Source organism: Lampris incognitus, chromosome 1 (assembly GCF_029633865.1).
Source record: "Lampris incognitus isolate fLamInc1 chromosome 1, fLamInc1.hap2, whole genome shotgun sequence".
NCBI classification, from domain to species: domain Eukaryota; kingdom Metazoa; phylum Chordata; class Actinopteri; order Lampriformes; family Lampridae; genus Lampris; species Lampris incognitus.
In genome coordinates this window covers 147,617,918-147,637,702 of record NC_079211.1, presented here as the reverse complement: position 1 = coordinate 147,637,702, position 19,785 = coordinate 147,617,918, and the positions used below count along the sequence as shown (strand labels likewise).

At 48.1% G+C, this 19,785-nt stretch overlaps 1 protein-coding gene across 1 annotated transcript in view; it reads right to left on the bottom strand.

The window, feature by feature from the left end:
• Positions 1 to 19,785, bottom strand: part of fras1 (Fraser extracellular matrix complex subunit 1) — a 333,688-nt gene that overhangs the window by 170,432 nt on the left and 143,471 nt on the right. The window contains exons 20-21 of the mRNA XM_056280308.1: positions 15,019 to 15,159; positions 14,334 to 14,480 (exon numbers count right to left, since the gene is read on the bottom strand). Coding sequence (XP_056136283.1) covers positions 14,334 to 14,480; positions 15,019 to 15,159 — 288 coding nt within the window. The remainder of the gene's footprint in view (positions 1 to 14,333; positions 14,481 to 15,018; positions 15,160 to 19,785) is intronic.

Below are 19,785 nucleotides of genomic sequence, written 5' to 3'. Positions count from 1 at the left end.
AGTCATAGTAGCAGTAGTAGTAGTAGTCATAGTAGCAGTAGTAGTAGTAGTAGCAGTAGTAGTCATAGTAGCAGTAGTAGTAGTAGTAGTAGCAGTAGTAGTCATAGTAGCAGTAGTAGTCATAGTAGCAGTAGTAGTAGTAGTAGTCATAGTAGCAGTAGTAGTAGTAGTAGTAGCAGTAGTAGTCATAGTAGCAGTAGCAGTAGTAGTAGTAGTAGTAGTAGCAGTAGTAGTAGTAGTCATAGTAGCAGTAGTGGTAGTAGTAGTAGTCATAGTAGCAGTAGTAGTCATAGTAGCAGTAGTAGTAGTAGTAGTAGTCATAGTAGCAGTAGTAGTAGTAGTAGTCATAGTAGCAGTAGTAGTCATAGTAGCAGTAGTAGTAGTAGTCATAGTAGTAGTAGTAGTAGTAGTAGTAGTAGTCATAGTAGCAGTAGTAGCAGTAGTAGTAGTAGTAGTCATGTAGCAGTAGTAGTCATAGTAGCAGTAGTAGTAGTAGTCATAGTAGCAGTAGTAGTAGTAGTCATAGTAGCAGTAGCAGTAGTAGTCATAGTAGCAGTAGTAGTAGTAGTCATAGTAGCAGTAGTAGTAGTAGTCATAGTAGCAGTAGTAGTAGTAGTCATAGTAGCAGTAGCAGTAGTAGTCATAGTAGCAGTAGCAGTAGTAGTCATAGTAGCAGTAGTAGTAGTAGTAGTAGTAGTCATAGTAGCAGTAGCAGTAGTAGTCAGCAGCAGTAGTAGTAGTAGTCATAGTAGCAGTAGTAGTAGTAGTAGTAGTAGTCATAGTAGCAGTAGCAGTAGTAGTCATAGTAGCAGTAGTAGTAGTAGTAGTCATAGTAGCAGTAGCAGTAGTAGTCATAGTAGCAGTAGTAGTAGTAGTCATAGTAGCAGTAGTAGTAGTAGTAGTAGTAGCAGTAGTAGTAGTAGTCATAGTAGCAGTAGCAGTAGTAGTAGTAGTAGTAGTAATAGTAGCAGTAGCAGTAGTAGTCGTGTTTTCTTATCAGCTCAGGATGTTTCTTATACTACACATTGTTCAGCCGGTAGAGTCCTGCTCTTTGCACTTTGTATTTGTGTATTTCAGTTCTTACTTTTTGTGCTTTTTCCACCGAACTAAAAGCCAGCGTTGCCGAATACTTTCTCTGTTTGAAGGGGCTTAAATATTTGATAGATATTATAACCGATAGAGGTTTGATATTTCTATGGCATGTTAATACTCTGACAGATACTCGGGATTTAAAACTCCGGTTGTGTCTGTGTGTCTTTGTCTCTCCGAGACTGATCCCCGGTTCATGTAAATGCAGATGTACAGCTGTCAGTAAAACTTTAAACGGTGGTGTAGCGGTCTAAGCATCGGCTTTGTGTCGATGCAGTTGCCCACCGGGGACCGGGGGTTCGCGCCCCGGTCTCGTCAGATCCGCCTATGGCCGGACTCGATGAAGCAGCAATAATTGGCAGCGCTGTCTTCGGGAGACGCAGTTGGCGAACGCACACAGTACGAGGGTGGGTGTTTGAACTAGAATAGGGAGCGATTGGCCACTAAATTGGGAGAAAAAGGGAAAAATCAGAAATAAATTCATAAAAAAAAACAACCTTTAACTCAGACCTGCTGTGTAACTTTCATCCTAATTTACTGCGTGACTGTAGAGAAGACAAGCGCATGAAGGGGACTTCTAAAGCGACATACATTTCCTTGGTGTTCTTCCTCATTTTGCGAGCAGTCAGAAATAAAGACGGTCCTGTGAGACGCTCGGGACTTGAGCGACGGCACAAGAAGTGCAGGCCAGCCTGTTATCTGCGGCGTCACGCTGTGTTATGTGAGAGAGCGACGCGTGCGCCTGGTTCAAGTGTCACATGTCCTCTGATAATGTCTCATACGCAATTATAATGTCCTCTAATCCATTATGGCTGCACGTCTTCAGCTAAAGCTCCGCGAGTCAGATTTGGAGGCGAGGAGAGGCTCCTTTACTTTTGGCTCCCGGAGCTCGAATCTCTGCACCGCCTGGTTTTAAAGCACACCGAGGGCCGCTTTTCAAATCTAAAGAGAGCGATTTAGGAACGAGAGAGAGAGAGAGAATTCTTCATCTATTACAATATTGTTGTTACTTTTATTGATTTTTTTTTAATCAATATTATTTTCATATACTTTTTTTTTTTTTACCACCAGTTTGTGACCTGTAGTGAGCGTAGGGAGCAGGTGGAGGAGAGCCTGGAGAGGTGGAGGTATGCACTGGAGAGAAGAGGAATGAAAGTCAGTAGGAGCGAGACGGAATACCTATGCATGAATGAGAGGGAGGACAGTGGAATGGTGAGGATGCAAGGAGTGGAGGTGATGAAGGGGGATGAGTTTAAATACTTGGGGTCAACTGTCCAAAGTAACGGGGAGTGCAGGAGAGAGGTGAAGAAGAGAATGCAGGCAGGGTGGAGTGGGTGGAGAAGAGTGTCAGGAGTGATTTGCGACAGAAGGGTGCCAGCAAGAGTTAAAGGGAAGGTTTACAAGATGGTTGTGAGACCAGCTATGTTGTATGGTTTGGAGACAGTGGCCCTGATGAAAAGACAGGAGGAGGAGCTGGAGGTGGCAGAGTTGAAGATACTAAGATTTCCATTGGGAGTGATGAAGAAGGACAGGATTAGGAAGGAGTATATTAGAGGGACCGCTCAGGTTGGACGGCTTGGAGACAAAGCAAGAGAGGCAAGATTGAGATGGTTTGGACATGTGTGGAGGAGAGATGCTGGGTATACTGGGAGAAGGATGCTGAATATGGAGCTGCCAGGGAAGAGGAGAAGAGGAAGGCCAAAGAGGAGGTTTATGGATGTGGTGAGGGAGGACATGCAGGTGGCTGGTGTGACAGAGGAAGATAAGAGGACAGGAAGAGATGGAAACAGATAATCCACTGTGGCGCCCCCTAATGGGAGCAGCTGAAAGTAGTAGTAATCATAGTAGCAGTAGTAATAGTTTTTTACCATCAGTGGTTTTTATTAATGTTACAGATATTGTTAACATTAATGTTGAGTGTGCAATACAAATGAGTTGTTTCTGACATGCCAATAAAGTGACATGTAATGAGTCTGAAGATGGCGCCATACTACGGCGACTTGCTATGAGCTGTTCTCGCCTTGTTTGTTTTCGCATTACATGTCGCTTTTGTTGGACAAAACATGTTTTGCACCATTACTTATGATCGCCAGACTTCACTGGACATAAGATTAGATGTTCCCAACACCTGGAAGCTGCGGGACTTGCCGAGAGAGATTACCTGCAACAAACGGGTACCACCACGGAGTAATGGCTGCAGACAGCGCTGCCAGAGGCAAGGTAAATGAGGCGGGGCCCTGGTGAGGCTAAGACGGCGCCTGAACTGGCCCCCGTTTCCCAGCATACTGTCCAATGTCCAGCCCCTCAACACAAGCTGGACGGACTTCATTGCCGAATGAGCACTTAAGGGACATGAAGGACTGTTGGTTGTTCTGCTTTTGGCTGGGTCCTAATACAGCTGATAGGGCCACACAACCGGAGGGTTTTTAAACTGAGGTTGTGCATGCTTCTTTGTTAACAATTCATGGTGCACTGACGTAGAAATTGTCTCTCAGTCCTGTTCGCCAGTGTTGGAACAACTAGCAATAAGGTGCAGACCATCCTATCTCCCAAGGGAACTCCCCTGCGCATTGTTAACTGCTGTCTACATACCACCACAAGCTACTGCCACAGTGGTGCTGCAGGAGCTGTATGGAGCCATTAGCAAGCAGGAGAACTTGCACCCTGAGGCCATTTCAACTGTGGCAGGGGACTTTAACCACTGTAACCTGAAATCTGTCAGTCCCCTATTGTAAAGTCTGTTTACACATGACTGTGTTGCCAAATATGGCAACAACAGCATCATTAAATTCGCAGATGACACCACGGTGATTGGACCATTTAGTGACAGTGATGAGAGGGCCTATAGGAGGGAAGTGGAAGATTTAACCACATGGTGCTATGACAACATCCTCTCTAAATGTCAACAAGAGAAAAGATGCCATTTTAGAAGATCAAAGAAAATTGCATTATTTCCATCAACGGTTCATTTGTTGAAATTGTGGACAGTTTTAGATTTCTGGGTTTACACATCACAGACCCCCCTCGCATGCTCTCGACACCAACTGCATCCCGAAGAAGGCACAGCAGAGACCATTTTCTGAGGTGTCTCAAGAGTTTTGGTACGAGAACCAAAACTCTTATGAACTTCATGGCAGTAGCACGGACGGTGTCTTGACAGGCTGTATCACAGTGTGGTTTGGCAACCTGACTGCTCAGGACTGCAGACTGCTGCAAAGGACTGTAACGACAGCAGCAAAAATCACTGGCATGGAACTACCACAACTCCATAATATTTACACAACTCGCTGCAAAAGGAAAGCCCAAAACATCATTAAGGACACCGGCCACCCCGCTCGCGCTATGTTCTCGCTCCTTCCATCTAAAAAACGTTACCGGAGCATCAAATCACACACCACCCATCTGAGTAAGATTCAAGATTTGCTTTATTATCATTTCCATTATGTACCGGCGTACATTTAAAAAAACAAAAAACAAATGCTGTTTCTCCCAGCCCACAGCAGTGCAACAGGAAAGATAAAAATATATATCTAAAATTTCCCCAAAAACGATACCACTAAAAACATATAAAAACCGAGAGAACAAAACAAAAAAAGCACAAACAGTAACCACACAGTCCATTCAAATGCAACACAGTACATTAAAGTGCCATTTCAGTTCAATGCTGACAGCTGGTGTCTGTCAACAAGTGAACAGCACTGAAGCACTGATGGGGGGGGGGTAGAGGGTTGTAGGTGGGGGGGGCATGACCGTGGGGGGCACACGGTTTGTTAATGATCCTGACTGTTTGGGGGTAGAAGCTATTTAGCATTCTGCTGGATTTAACACAGATGCTGCTGTACCTCTTCCCAGACGGCAGGAGGGAAAACAGGTTGTGAGAAGGGTGGTGAGGATCCTTAATGATGCTGGAGGCTCTGCAAACACAGCGTTCATGGTAAATCTCCAACAGGAAGGGGAGAGGGGCACGAACGATCTTGCTATCCTGTTCAGCTGGTGTTGTTTGGTCACTTTTCAGTTACCGAACCAGGAAGTGAGACCATAGGTTAGAATCATCTCAGTGGTGCCCCTGTAGAAGGTGGTGAGGGCAGGAATGGGGAGACTTGCCCTTTTAAGTCTCCAGAGGGGATGGAGCCGCTGTAGGGCCTTTTTAACAATGGCTAAAGTGTTAATGGTCGAGGTCAAGTCGTCGGCCAGGTGCACTCTCAGGAACTTGATGTTACTGACCCTCTCCACAGTGGTGCCATCAATGGTCAGCAGTATGGTCAGTATGATAGTGCCTGCCAGCCCTCCTGAAGCCAATCAGCATCTCTTTTGTTTTATTTATATTCAGGGAGAGATTGTGGGATTCACACCATGCCGTTAGCTGCTCCGCCTCCATTCTGTATGCAGATTCATCATTATTGCTGACGAAACCCACTAATGTTGTATCATCTGCAAACTTGATGATGTGGTTGGTGTCAAATTTGGCCGTACTCATGGGTTACTAGGGTGAACAAGAGGGGGCTTAGGGGGGCGCCTTGGTGGCTCACCTGGTAGAGCACATACCACATAAGGCTGAGTCCTTACCACAATGGCCTGGGTTCAAATCTGGCCCGGGCCCTTTGCTGCATGTCATCCCTTTCCTGTCTCTCTCTTTTGACTATCGCTATCAAATAAAGGCGCGAAATGGCAAAAAACTAATCTCATAAAGAAAAAAGGAGGGGGCTCAGGACACAGCCCTGGGGTGAACCTGTGCTCACTAAGATGGAATTTGATGTGTGGCTGCCCAACCTGACAAGTCTGCTGCCTCCGCGTCAGGAAGTCGTGGACCCAGTTGCAGGTGCCAGTGTCCACGTCCAGCAACCTCAGCTTCTCCACCAGTTGCCGTGGTACAAAGGTGTTAAATGCCGAGCTGAAATCCATGAAGAGGATCCTGGCGTAGGTGTTCTTCCCTTCCAGGTGTGACAAACTGAGGTGGAGTGTGGTAGATATTGCGTCTTCCCATGGATCAGTTGGCTCTATATGCAAACTGTAGGGGATCTAGATTTGCAGTGAGGCGGGCCTTGATGTGCTGCACGACAAGCCACTCAAGAGGGCCACGGGGCGGAAGTCATTCATACAGGCTGGGTTTGGCTTTTTGGGCACGGGAATGATGGTGGCACTTTTGAGGCAGGTGGGCACTACTGCTTGACTGAGTGAGGTGTCGAAGATGTCTGCAAAACATATTTTCCAGCTGTTCCGGGCAGTCCTTAAGAACATGCCCAGGAATGTTGTCCGGCCCCGCAGCTTTGCGTGGGCTGACACTGGCGAAGGCCTTCTTTACCCCAGCTGTAGAACCTGGTCGCTTGGTGATGGTGGAAGTGTCTGTGCCCGCCTGTTTTTGGTTACCTCAAAATGTGCAAAAAAAGTAATTGAGTTTGTCTGGTAGGGAGGGATCTTTATGGCATGCCTGCGGGGGTGGGGGCTTGTAGTCAGTTACTGCTTGAAAACCTTGCCACAAGCGCCGTGTGTCTTTATTATCAGTGAAGATGCTGTTGAGCTTTTGTCCATACAGCCTCTTTGCCTCCTTGATGCCCCGGGACAGATTTCTCTTGGCCAGTCTGTATGCTGCAGTGTCTCCAGGTCAGAATGCAGCATTTCGGGATCTCAGCAGTGAGCAGATCTCCCCATTCATCCAGGTTTCTGGTTGGCCCGCTTTTTCTTTTTTCTTCTTTTTTTTTTAAGATTTGTGTTTTGGCTTTTTCCGCCTTTATTAGATAGCGATAGTCAAGACAGACAGCAAAGGCAGGGGAGAGAGAGGGGATGACATGCAGCAAATGGCCCGCGCCGGATTCAAACCCAGGCCACTGCGGTAAGGACTCAGTCTTATGTGGTATGCGCTCTACCAGGTGAGCCAGCAAGGGGCCCCCAGTTGGCCCGCTTCTTGATAGTTTTGACATCAGTCACATCATCTATGCCCTTGTTAATACAGACTCAGTGTATTCCTGCAAGTCAATGAAACTGTCCAATGTTGCTGCCACTTTAAAAATGTCCCATTTTCAAAGTGGTCTTGCAGTGATGGAATCGCCTCCTGTGGCCACAATCTGACTTCTTCGAGCACCTGTCTTTCTTGTTTCACCCAAGGTCTGTATGCCAGAGTCAGCGTAACAGTTAGGTGGTCAGAGTTGCCAGTGTGGGGGAGCAGGGCTGCTTTACAGGAGTTCTTTATGTTTGTAGGTCTAATGTGTTACTGCCCCTTGTTGCAAAATTCACATGCTGGCAAAAGTTGGGTAAAACAGACTTGAGACTTGCCTGGTTGTAACCTCCTGCAGCAAAGCATTGGGGTGAGCCACCTGTTGTTCGCTGATGGTGTTGTAGAGTTCAGTCACAGCCTCCTCGACATTAGCACTCGGTGGTACATAGACTGCCACAATGACAACTGCTGTCAAGCTCCCGCGGCAAGTAAAAGGGTCAGCACCTCACCGTCATAAACTCTCTTTAATAGTTTCTTTCCACAGCTTACATTGTTATCGTGTACTGTATGTTGTGTATATAATGTATGAATTCATGTGTACATAGTCTATGTAGGTCTGCTAGTTTTCTTTTCTTTTTTTGGATGGCGAGTCCTTCAGAACACATCCAGACATCCGGAAGGCGCTCGGAGTAGAGCCACTACTCCTTCGCGTCGAAAGGAGCCAGTTGAGGTGGTTCGGGCACCTGATCAGGAGGCCTCCTGGGCGCCTTCCTTTGGAGGTTTTCTGGGCACGTCCAACTGAGAGGAGACCCCGGGGTGGACCCAGAACTCGCTGGAGGGACTACATGTCCAATATGGCCTGGGAACGCCTTGGGCTCCCCCAGGAGGAGCTGGAGGGAGTTGCCGGGGAGAGGGACGTCTGGAGTGCCCTACTTAGCTTGCTGCCACTGCGACCCGACCCCGGAGAAGCGGCTGAAGATCAGTGAATGAATGAATGAATGAGTCCATCAGAATCAGAATCACAATGTTTATTGGCCATGTAGGTTTGCGCTACATGGAGTTTGACTCCGGTTTCAGGGCTCTCTCGGTGTACTTAACATAGAATAACACCACCACAACACAACAATCTTCAGATATATACACATCCTTGTATCCTTTTATTCCTTTTTGAGTGTGTCCTTGTGTTAAGGCAGAGAGAGCCAGAGCACAAGAATTTCATTGTATTTCAATACACATGACAATAAAGTTGAAGCTGAACCTGAAGCGGACTGAACTGAGAGAATGAGAGAAGGGTGGAGGGAGAAAGGGAGGAAGAGAAACAAGAGAAATAGATTAGGAATAGAGGGATGGCGAGAGACAGAGAACCAGGCAGACAGCGAGATAGGTGGACAGAGAAAGAGAGACATATGTCATTGACAGACTGGGACACAGAGGAGAGAGATGCCACAAGTGTGAAGGTGAGAGAGACAGAGAGACAGACAGAGAGAGAGAGAGGAACAGACAGAGAGACAGAGAGAGTGACAGAGACAGAGACAGAGAGAGAAAGAGAGAGAGACAGACAGAGAGACAGAGAGAGTGACAGAGACAGAGACAGAGAGAGAAAGACAGACAGAGAGAGAGAGGAACAGACAGAGAGACAGAGAGTGACAGAGACAGAGACAGAGAGAGAAAGAGAGAGAGACAGACAGAGAGAGAGACAGAGACAGAGACAGAGAGAGGAACAGACAGAGAGACAGAGAGAGTGACAGAGACAGAGACAGAGAGAGAAAGAGAGCGAGACAGACAGAGACAGAGACAGAGACAGAGACAGAGAGACAGAGAGAGGAACAGACAGAGAGACAGAGAGAGGAACAACAGAGACAGAGACAGAGACAGAGACAGAGAGAGAAAGAGAGCGAGACAGACAGAGAGAGTGACAGAGACAGAGACAGAGAGAGTGCGAGACAGAGACAGACAGAGAGCGAGAGAAAGAGAGAGGAAGAGAGAAGAGAGAGTGAGAGAGAAGAGAGAGTGAGAGAGAGAGAAGGGCAAAGGGAGGAGATAAAAGGACACAGGAGATCTGATGACTATGCTTATATAACAGTGATTTAGAGCACAAGACCCATGGCCTTATGGGTAATGTGACGGGTATGTGGAGGAGGACATTTTAGGCCATATTCTGTGTGTGTGAGAGAGAGAGAGAGAGAGAGAGAGAGAGAGAGAGAGAGACAGAAGAAAGACTGAAAGATCAACTTGCTCTCTCAGTCTCGGTGTGTGTGGTGCAGTGAGGGGTCCCCGCCTCTCTCTACCCCCCCCCCTTAAAACCGTTACCAGAGATAATCAATAAGTTATCGTCAGCGGTGATCACAGGAAGAAGATATAATCTCATCTCCACATTAAGTACGAAACTCTCACCTTCAGATCATGCTGGAGACAGGACAATGACATGAGTGGGTCAATTTAAATCTCGAACCCCCCCCCCCCACAAACCTGTCTGTACACCAGGCCACATGGTGTAACCCCCCCCCCCTCGTCTCTGTACGCGTCTGACTTCATGTGAATGAACTCTTTAACCACCTGCACATCCAGCCAACATTACTCCTCACACACTTCCATGAAAAACGATCCCCCTCACACAACTACACCACCCGAACTGACCAGTGGCGGCTGGTGCTAAAAACATTTGGGGGGGGGGGGTCAATTTAGCTTGGCGCAGCACATCTGACAGCTGCTCTAATGTCCACACAGTCACAGAGTTATTAAGAAGGACAATGTAGATTTTATCAGGGTTTGTAGACGGTGGATGATTGACAGTCGAGATGAGGCGTCGTGGTAGGTGTGAACATGATTGACAGCCACGAGAATTGTCCAATCACATCAGATCAAAAAACATTAAAACAATACCAATTCACTGCCGATAAAAGTGGGAGTATGGAAAATCTGAAGAAACCAATCAGACAGCAGCCTCAGGTCACCTGCTCGCCACAGGTTCGAGGGCTTACATAAGGTGTGGTTTGGCCGGCGCCCCTCACCCAGGAAGTATATGTATTCAGACAGGAAGTATATGTATTCAGACAGGAAGTATATGTATTCACCCAGGAAGTATATGTATTCAGACGGAAACCAACCAAACACCATCTGAACCAACATTTAATGCTGCTGACAGGCGCTCACAGACTGAGCACACTTTTATTTCATCATTATTATACAACTAAATTATATGTAACATGTTTAAGTAGATTTTCATCTCTCGATATTTGAAGGGGGCGGCGCCCCAGCGCCCTGTACTGGCCAGCCGCCACTGGTAACAATACTGCCATTTAGTGATCCATAGGTAAAGTCTTTCTGGTCAAACTACATTCTGTTAACTGGACTTTGTTGTTTTATTTTATTATTGTTATTGATGTTATTCTGTAGTTATTGTATATAAGATAGTGTTTTTTATCATCGAGTTGTTAGTTTTTTGGCCTTTTGTTCATCTGCTAATAGTGTAGGACCTTATCTCACTAGCTTAATTAATTAGGAATATCCTAATTAGGATGAGGATAAGTAGGACGAGTATCTAATGTGACAGGATGATTACTGTTTAATAATATGTTTAATAATACGTTCTCATGGTGTTTGATGCAATACACTGAAATATGTTTACCAGGTCGACAACGCTCCTGATTGGCCATGGCTTTAGCTGGGCATGTGGTATTTGTGCGTGGAGTCTACATTCAATCTTCCTCTCTGCTAAAGACAAGGGATGCACCTCAGGAGGAGGCGGGTGTGGACCGGTCAGGTGGACACATAGAGGAGAGCTGGCCTGTCTCTTCTCTTCTATCCATCCATCCATCCATTATCCAAATCACTTATCCTGCGCTCAGGGTCGCGGGGATGCTGGAGCCTAAGCCGGCAGTCATTGGGCGACAGGCGGGGAGACACCCTGGACAGGCCATCAGGCCATCACAGGGCCCCCACACCTAGGGGCAATGTAGTATGGCCGATTCAGCTGACCTACATGTCTTTGGACTGTGGGAGGAAACCCACACAGACACCAGGAGAACATACAAACTCCACACAGAGGACGACCCGGGACGACCCCCATGGTTGGACTACCTCGGGGCTCGAAACCAGGTCCTTCTTGCTGTGAGGCGACCGCGCTAACCACTGGGCCACCGTGCCGCCTCTTTTATTCTAGTGTTCCTTTTTCGGGGGGGATTTTTTTTCCCCCTTTTTCTCCCCCATTGTACTTGGCCAACGACCCTATTTTCCGAGCCGTCCCGGTCGCCTCGCAACCTCCTCTGCCGATCCGGGGAGGGCTGCAGACTACCACATGCCTCCTCTGATACACGTGGAGTCACCAGTCGCTTCTTTTCACCTGACAGTGAGGCGTTTCACCAGGGGGGACGTAGCAAGTGGGAGGATCACGCTATTCCCCCCAACTTTCTCCTCCCCCTGAACAGGCGCCCCAATCGACCAGAGGAGGCGCTAGTGCAATTGTGTCTTCAGGGACGCCCGACCAAGCCGGAGGTGACACGGGGATCGGAAGCGGCGAGCCCCGTGGTGGTAGGTGGCAGAATAGACCGCCACGCTACCTGGATGCCCCCCCTCTTCTAGTACTTCTAACACCATTTCCTCCTTAACAGCTTTTTAGTCTTGAGTTTTCCCCGTTTAAGTTTTTCTTAGAGTCATTTCCTAATTTTTTCCCTCGCCAAGGTGTGCGTGTGTCAGTTTTGGGTTTGAAACAATCTCAGTCTCGTATCTCTCTGCAGCTGAGGAAACCAAGCTTTGATAAAAAAAATATATATATAAATATACATATATATATATATATATCACACAGAAAGCCTCACGTGTGATCATTTCTGGAAGTTTTATCATCCGGCCGAGGAAATTCCTTTCAGATTACGTCCACAGAGTCGATTAATTTCCGTGTAGCAGATTATTATTCGATTTTCGCCCCGATGAACCGACGCAGCAAAGATTTCCTCGCCTACCAGCCTCTGACTGTTGCCAAGGACCTCCAGGCCCTTTTGCCCGGCGGCTACACAGACTGCATCAACTTCCAGCGGCCGACGTTCACCAGGGATGAGTCAGACAGTTTGGCCCAGGGCACGCTACACACAACCTGTAGCAGGACATCAGCGAAGAGCCAGCTGCCGGCCGGCGTCGTTGCCAGGCAACCCCGACTCCTGTGTGGGTTCATCCTCACACGGATAAACCTGCACTGTCTACAAGCAGCTTCCAGTCGGACCAAATCCTCTGTACAGCGACACTTCATCTCAAGTGGGCCAGAGTCACTTCTGCTGCCTCCGATAAGAGTTGATGTAGAGTTACCCCACTCTTCTGAGTCATCGTGGTCTCTGCTCCACCCCCTCTGCTGCTCCACCCCCTCTGCCGATCCGGGGAGGGCTGCAGACTACCACGTGCCTCCTCCCGTACATGTGAAGTCACCAGCCGCTTCTTTTCACCTGACAGCGAGGAGTTTCACCAGGGGGACGTAGCGCGTGGGAGGATCACGTTATAACAGGTGCCCTGACCGACCAGAGGAGGCGCTAGTGCAGCGACCAAGACACATACCCACATCTGGCTTCCCACCCGCAAACACAGCCAATTGGGTCTGTAGGGATAACCAAGCCGGATGTAATACTGGGATTGAACTGGCGGTCCCCGAGTTGGTAGGCAACGGAATAGACCGCTACGCCACCCGGACACCCCGTTATTTCATTTATTAATTTACTCATTTATTCTATCGTTGGTAGACATTTAGCCATTAATAAATTACTAGTATTGTGAGTCACTGCCTGTGCGTTTCTCTGAAGCAAAGATGGAAGTTTCTGGAATGGAGAATTTCCAACTTCAGGTGTGAACTGACTGACCGTTTATCTACATCTCCTGTGCACGTCACAGGCGGTGCCCCCAAATACATGACGAGAGCGTCACCATACCGTGGCTATGTGTTGCTACACTGTGTGTATGTGCATATGAGCGTCGGTACATGAGTATCTCTTTATCTGTGTGTGTGTGTGTGTGTGTATGTGCGTGTGTGTCTCCTGACCATGCAGAAATGATGACCCAGTATTTTGATATTCCAGATGCTTCATATTTTATTTACTACAATTTGGCTGACCATGACCCATTTGAGGTTGGGCTGTATGTGTGTGTGTGTGTGTGTACATGTTTAACTATCCTAATGTGGACCAAATGTCCTCATTAGGATAGAAAAACCAGAAACCACCTACCTTGTGTGGACATTTTAGAGGTCCTCACAAGTAAAAGGGTGTATTTCAGGGTGCGGACTTGGTTTTAGGGTTAAAGTTAGAATTAGGTTTAGGTTAGGTTAAGGGTTAGGGTAAGGGTTAGGGTTAGGCATGTAGTTTGTGTGGTTAAGGTTAGGGTCAAGGGCTAGGAAATGAATGTAATCAATGAGGGGTCCTCATAAGGATAGTGAAACGAGTGTGAGTGTGTGTGTGTGTGTGTGTGTGGGGGGTACACAAACAGGCAGCATGTTTGCATACAGATATCTACTTGCACTCTCTTGTCCGTGTGTGGCAGAGGTCACTGAGGAAAAAAAAGTGCACTCAGCTCGATTTTTCTTCCTCTGCATGGACCTTATTTTGTCGACAACCACCCACCCACTCACGGCCCAGAGAGAGAAACTCAGCTCATCATCCATCACAGGTGGATAGGTGGAGGAGGACGCCGAGGGGACTTTTACATACTAACACAACCCAACGATTTATCTCCCGTAATAAAGTTTAGCTTTTAGCACGAGCAGCAATCACAGCTTGTGCAGACTTTTCGCAAATGCTTCTTGCAAACATACAAATAGCGGCGGGCGTCTGGAGAGCGTAACGGTCTATTCCGTTGCCTACCAACACAGGGATCGCCGGTTCAAACCCCTGTGTTACCTCCAGCTTGGTCGGGCGTCCCTACAGACACAACTGGCCGTGTCTGTGGGTGGGAAGCCGGATGTGGGTATGTGTCCTGGTCGCTGCACTAGCGCCTCCTCTGGTTGGTCGGGGGGCCTGTTCGGGGAGGAGGGGGAACTGGGGAGAATAGCGTGATCCTCCCACGCGCTACGTCCCCCTGGCGAAACTCCTCACTGTCAGGTGAAAAGAAGTGGCTGGTGACTGCACATGTATGGGAGGAGGCGTGTGGTAGTCTGCAGCCCTCCCTGGATCGGCAGAGGGGGTGGAGCAGCCACTGGGACAGCTCAGAAGCGTGGGGTAATTGGACGGGTACAATTGGGGAGAAAAAGGGGGGAGGAACTCGGCTGGTCCTCACAAATAACAAGAACACACACACACACACACACACACACACACACACACTCACTCAGACTTACTGTGGCAGTCTCCGGTGGCGGGGTGGAGGAACTCTCCTTCGGAGCAGTGTGTACTGCAGTGGCCGCTGTGGAGCGAGACCCGAGGAGGACAGGAGAGACAGTCAGCCTGGGAGGAACCAGAGCAACTGCCACAGGACGGGTGACACTCTGAGAAAAGACACAGAGAGGGAGATGAAAGGAGGCAGGCAGAGAGGAGAGGAGTAGCGAGGAGAAAGGGGAAAGGAGGTTTGGAGTAGAAGAGAAGAAAAGAGGGAGGAGATGAAAACAGAGGATGAGAGAAGAAGAGGAGATATGAGAGGAAGGCGAACAGGAGGAAGAGAGGAAGACAGAGAGGGAGGGATATGTGGAGTAAAAGGGGAGTAGAAAAGATGAGGAGGAGGGGAAATGACAGGAAAAGGAGATAAGGAAGGCAAGAGAGAGCAAAGAGGAGAGAGGGGATGAGTGATCAAGAGGAGATGAGGGAGAGCAGTAACCAGAAACAAAGGTTGAAAGAGGAGGAGAAACAGCAGAGGAGAGAGAGAAAGTGATGTGGAAGAAAAGACGGAGGGGAGAGAAGAGAAGAAGAGGAGTTAACTCCTGGAGCAGTAAGAGTTTTTGTCAGCCAGATGTGTAAAGTGTTGAGTTTTGTGGTCAGGGCATGGTGTGTCGGGAGGCTGTGAAACAGGCGACGCGTGCCTGTGCTCACCTCGGCAGGTGTTGTCCTGGATATAGAAGCCATGTGGACATGCCGGAATGCAGAGTCCCTCATGCAGCGTGAAGGGCGAGCGACAGGAAGTGCAGTTCTCCACACTTCCTCCCACACAGTGCGTGCAGGAGGGATGGCAGTCTGAAAAAGGAAGACAGCGTTTTAATATTCCCCACAGAGAAACGACGCTTGCCTTCACATGTGTACTGTATGTACTCAATTTAACTGGAGGATTCCGACGGATACCATCTCATCCCAGGGACCAGTTGCATAAACGCAGTTTAATACTAGCCTAAGGCTTAGACTGGGCTTAGATTTTCAAGTTAGACTGGTCTAATTGGGGGATGAGTGGGGGGAGCTCGGCCATCCGGAGGGAGCTCGGAGTAGAGCCACTGCTCCTTCGCATCGAAAGGAGCCAGTTGAGGTGGTTCGGGCATCTGATTAGGAGGCCTCCTGGGCGCCTTCCTTTGGCGCCAACTGGGAGGAGACCTCGGGGTAGACCCAGAACTCGCTGGAGGGACTACGTGTCCAATCTTAACTGGGAACGCCTTGGGATCCCCCAGGAGGCGCTGGAGGGCGTTGCTGGGGAGCGGGACATCTGGAGTGCCCTTCTTAGCTTGCTGCCACCGCGACCCTACCCCGGAGAAGCAGCTGAAGATGAACAATGAACTAGTCTAATTAACACTAGCTGCTTCATTAATGTTGAGACTGACTTACTTTGAGGCTGAAAAGTTGCCACCTCCCAGCTAAACTTGAGCCAATTCAAGCTAGCTATCGAGAGTATGACATTTTGGCTGTATTCTGTAAACAAGATGGCAAATCTTTGGTTTTTGGAAGGTTTAAGATGAGAGCGGACAGCCCATTGGAGAGCTACAACAATCAAGAACTAAGTGTATAAACTATGTAAAGTTATACAACAATATGTTTTTCAGCGGTGCATTCGCAGTATATTCATATGCACCACTATGTATAGCTGTCGTTTCGTCTGCCTTTTTTTTTTGTCGAGTGTCTTATTTTACCCATGATGCATTTCACGATGGGCTGTTAGTCTAGCCTTAGTCGCTAATAGGTGAGCTTTATTCAACAGGTAAAGTTTGGTGGGTATAGCATCTCATCTCATCTCATCATCAGCCACACCTCCGGGGTCGGGTCGTGGTGGCAGCAAGCTAAGTAGGGCACTCCAGACGTCCCTCTCCCCAGCACCACCCTCCAGCTCCTCCTGGGGGATCCCAAGGTGTTCCCAGGCCAGATTGGACATGTAGTCCCTCCAGTGAGTTCTGGGTCTACCCTAGGGTCTCCTCCTAGTTGGCCGTGCCCGGTAAACCTCCAAAGGAAGGTGTCCAGGAAGCATCCTATTCATATGCTCGAACCACATCAACTGGCTCCTTTCGACACAAAGGAGCAGTGGCTCTACTCTGAGCTCCCTCCGGATGTCTGCGCTCCTCACCCCAATGTCTGAGCTCCTCACCCTAATGTCGAAGCTCCTCACCCTATGGCTATAGCATGACCAACTTAAAATAAGATCTACATTAAAGATTAAGTCTACCTTTTGCAGCTGGCTGCAGGATTAAATGAAGAGAAAAGTACGTTTTTAATCTCATAAAGCCAAAGTCGGATGAAAGATAAGAGATTTGTGTTTGCGAAATTCTGTTTTGTGTAACATTTCAGATAAAATGATGTGCAGGCTAGAGTCACAAAGAACAAACACACACACACACACACAAATATATATATATAGGTGCATATATGAAGGGATAGATTGAGCATCAGCCCTGATTCACTTCTCCTGTTTTCTGACAAAGCAGCATCGATTTTCCAAGCGCCCCATGAAGCCCCCTCTGTGACAAAATAAATGTTTTACGCACCGAAAACGTTGCTCTACTGTACTGCCGAGGGACAAAGAAAAGGCAGCCCGTGTCCCGATATTATACCACAAAATCAACCCGCAAAATGGACTGAAAGTGTGAAGGAATGCTGTTCAACAAGGGAACAGAAATAGACAGAACGTCAGCATGAATGACGTGCTCTGCCAGCAGGACGCTCTGCAGTGGATTACTTCTTGACCGTTTCAGTAGGAATTTGCAAGCGCCAGAAATAGACTCAACACTGAAGCCAGCGCTTCACGTTGGCAGACACATGTGCCACTTGCGTTGTGACCCCGGAGGGTGAGAACCCTGAAAGTCTGTACCGAGCTCAGACCAAAGACCGGCGACGAGGGATCTCCCGAGATGTCCTGTCTCAAGTTCAAGGCATACATTTGCATAAGCCCCCCCCCCCCCGGGTACTCCGCTGAAGCACCGACGGATGGCTCCAAATTCTCGACCCTCTTGTTTTTTTATGTTTTTGCCGTGTCATCAATACTAGAACTGCAACTCTTGCAAATAACTCACTATCACTACCCTCATTCATATTTTAAGACGCTACAAAGTATCCGGCTGGGGAAAAAGCCTGAGGAGCCGGCAGTGAGAACGGAAGTGCAGAGAGTCTCCATGGAAACGACACTATCTATGGAAACGGTACACCGTCTCGTCCGGTATCACGGGTGTAAACTGGCAGGCTTTAGAACGTCGCAGACCACATTCCTTTGCAACTAGTTGCAAGTTTCAACTTCCAAGTGTCGTCGCGAATATTTGGTGTAAACTTGGCTTCGGTCCCGCCCTGTGGTAGCCCCCAACAATGGAAACCGACCCAACAGTCGGCGCGTTTACATGCACAGTTAAGTCGAGCTACGGGTATCGCTCGATCAGGCCATGTAATTGGACTACTGTCGTTGCCCCAGTACACAAGAACCGGGTGAGAATCGATTTATTGACGGAAGTATGTCCGACCCCAGTAGGGCAGGTGGCGATATGCCCCCTTTCAGCTGGTTGCTGGTGGACCTTTTTCCGGTTGACCTGTCACGTCACATACCAAACAAGCTACAAACAAGTTAGCAAGCGGGTTCCATGTGGAGCGGTGAGAACATGGACAACTTTACAGCGCTGTACAGTTCATACGTACTCTACGCTTTACTTTTGACAGTGTTGATACTACGCTGTTCCACTTCCGGGTGAAAAGACCGCCGCAGGAACTATGGATCATGCGCAGCACGCCTAGGCCAGTTCGGGGCCGACTGAAGCGTATACATGCCAGGGTGAATCCATCCCCAACCGCGTCATCTAGGTGTGTCAGTCCCACTTTGAGAAATTCCATTCAGTACGATTCCAGTCGGACTAACACGTTTACATGTATTTCAAAAGTCCGGTTTTAGTGGGACTAACACAGGGGTCCCCAATAGGCGGCCCGCGGGCCACGTCCGGCCCGTGACGGGTTGATGTATGGTCCGCGAGAATTTATGGAGAAATGCCAGAATTTTTTTTATTTCCCTACCAAATTTTTTTTTTTAATTTCTTAGTAAAAGTAAGACTAGTAATATATCGAAAAATAGATGAAAAATCTCTGTTTAAATTATAATACCTGCAACGTATCGACGCCAAAACAAACTAACGAACAACATGCTGCTGGAGGTTGAGTGGCCCGTGGTTTTAAAAGTGGCCCTAAAAGTGGCCCGCTGTGAAAAGTAATTGGGGACCCCTGGACTAACACAATAAATTGACTTTTTCTAACATGTAAACGTAGTCAGTGATGGCAGACTTGTAGTCCTTTCGACCAATCAGACGTCTTCTATCGACACAGAAGTTGGTCTGGGCTAAATCGGCTTGGTTCGTGGTGGCGGTGTGCCAGCGAGGACTAGTTAATTATGGGCTGCTGTCCCAGTTTCCCCCATTAGGTTATTTGATAGTCACTTAAAAGTAAATTCCCCAAATGAGATCAGATCTTTACATCGCTGCCAAATTCCAGAATGAGAGCAGGTGATTGATGCTGTAATCCTGCCAGTTTTATTATCGTCAGAATGATGGCGGTAAGCGTTTGGCCTGGACGGCACCAGCTATGCTCGAATCGATGTTTGCTAACACTAAGCTTCAAAAGACACACACACACACACACATACAAGAATGTGCATAAACAGGCTTTTACATTCTCTCTCTCACACACACACACACAAACACACACACACACACACACACGCATGCGCGTATATGGCCAATCCCTCACCCTGGCACAAACACTGAGGCGGCCCTAAAACAGGCCTTTTGTTGGGCCTTTGATGTGGGCTTGGCAGCAGGGAGACAGATTGCAGCAGAGCTATTAGCTTTAGCCGCGTAGCTCACTTCACCAGCCCGGAATGTAAACTCTGCTTCAAGTTGAAAAGAGCCGTCACCAAGAAACCAACAGCAAACAGCCATCACTGGTGTGTGTGTGTGTGTGTGTGTGTGTGTGTGTGTGTGTGTGTGTGTGTGTGTGTGTGTGTGTGTGTGTGATTACCACTCTCCTTATACTTACAGTGAGCTGCCAGCTTTATCAATGACTTGTGTACATGGGAAGACCATCGCCAGCACAGTCTCTTTCTATCTCTCCATCTTTCTCCCTCGCCCTCTATCTGTCTCTCTCTCGCTGTCTCTCTCTCGCTGTCTCTCTCTCTCTGTCTCCCTCTATCTGTCTCTCTCTCGCTGTCTCTCTCTGTCTCTCGCTCTGTCTCTTGCTATCTGTCTGTCTCTCTCACTCGTGTCTATCGGCCTCTCTCATCTCTCTCTCTCTCACTATCTCTCGTCTCTCTCTCTCTGTCTCCCTCTATCTGTCTCTCTCTCGCTGTCTCTCGCTCTGTCTCTTGCTGTCTGTCTGTCTCTCTCACTCGTGTCTATCGGCCTCTCTCATCTCTCTCTCTCT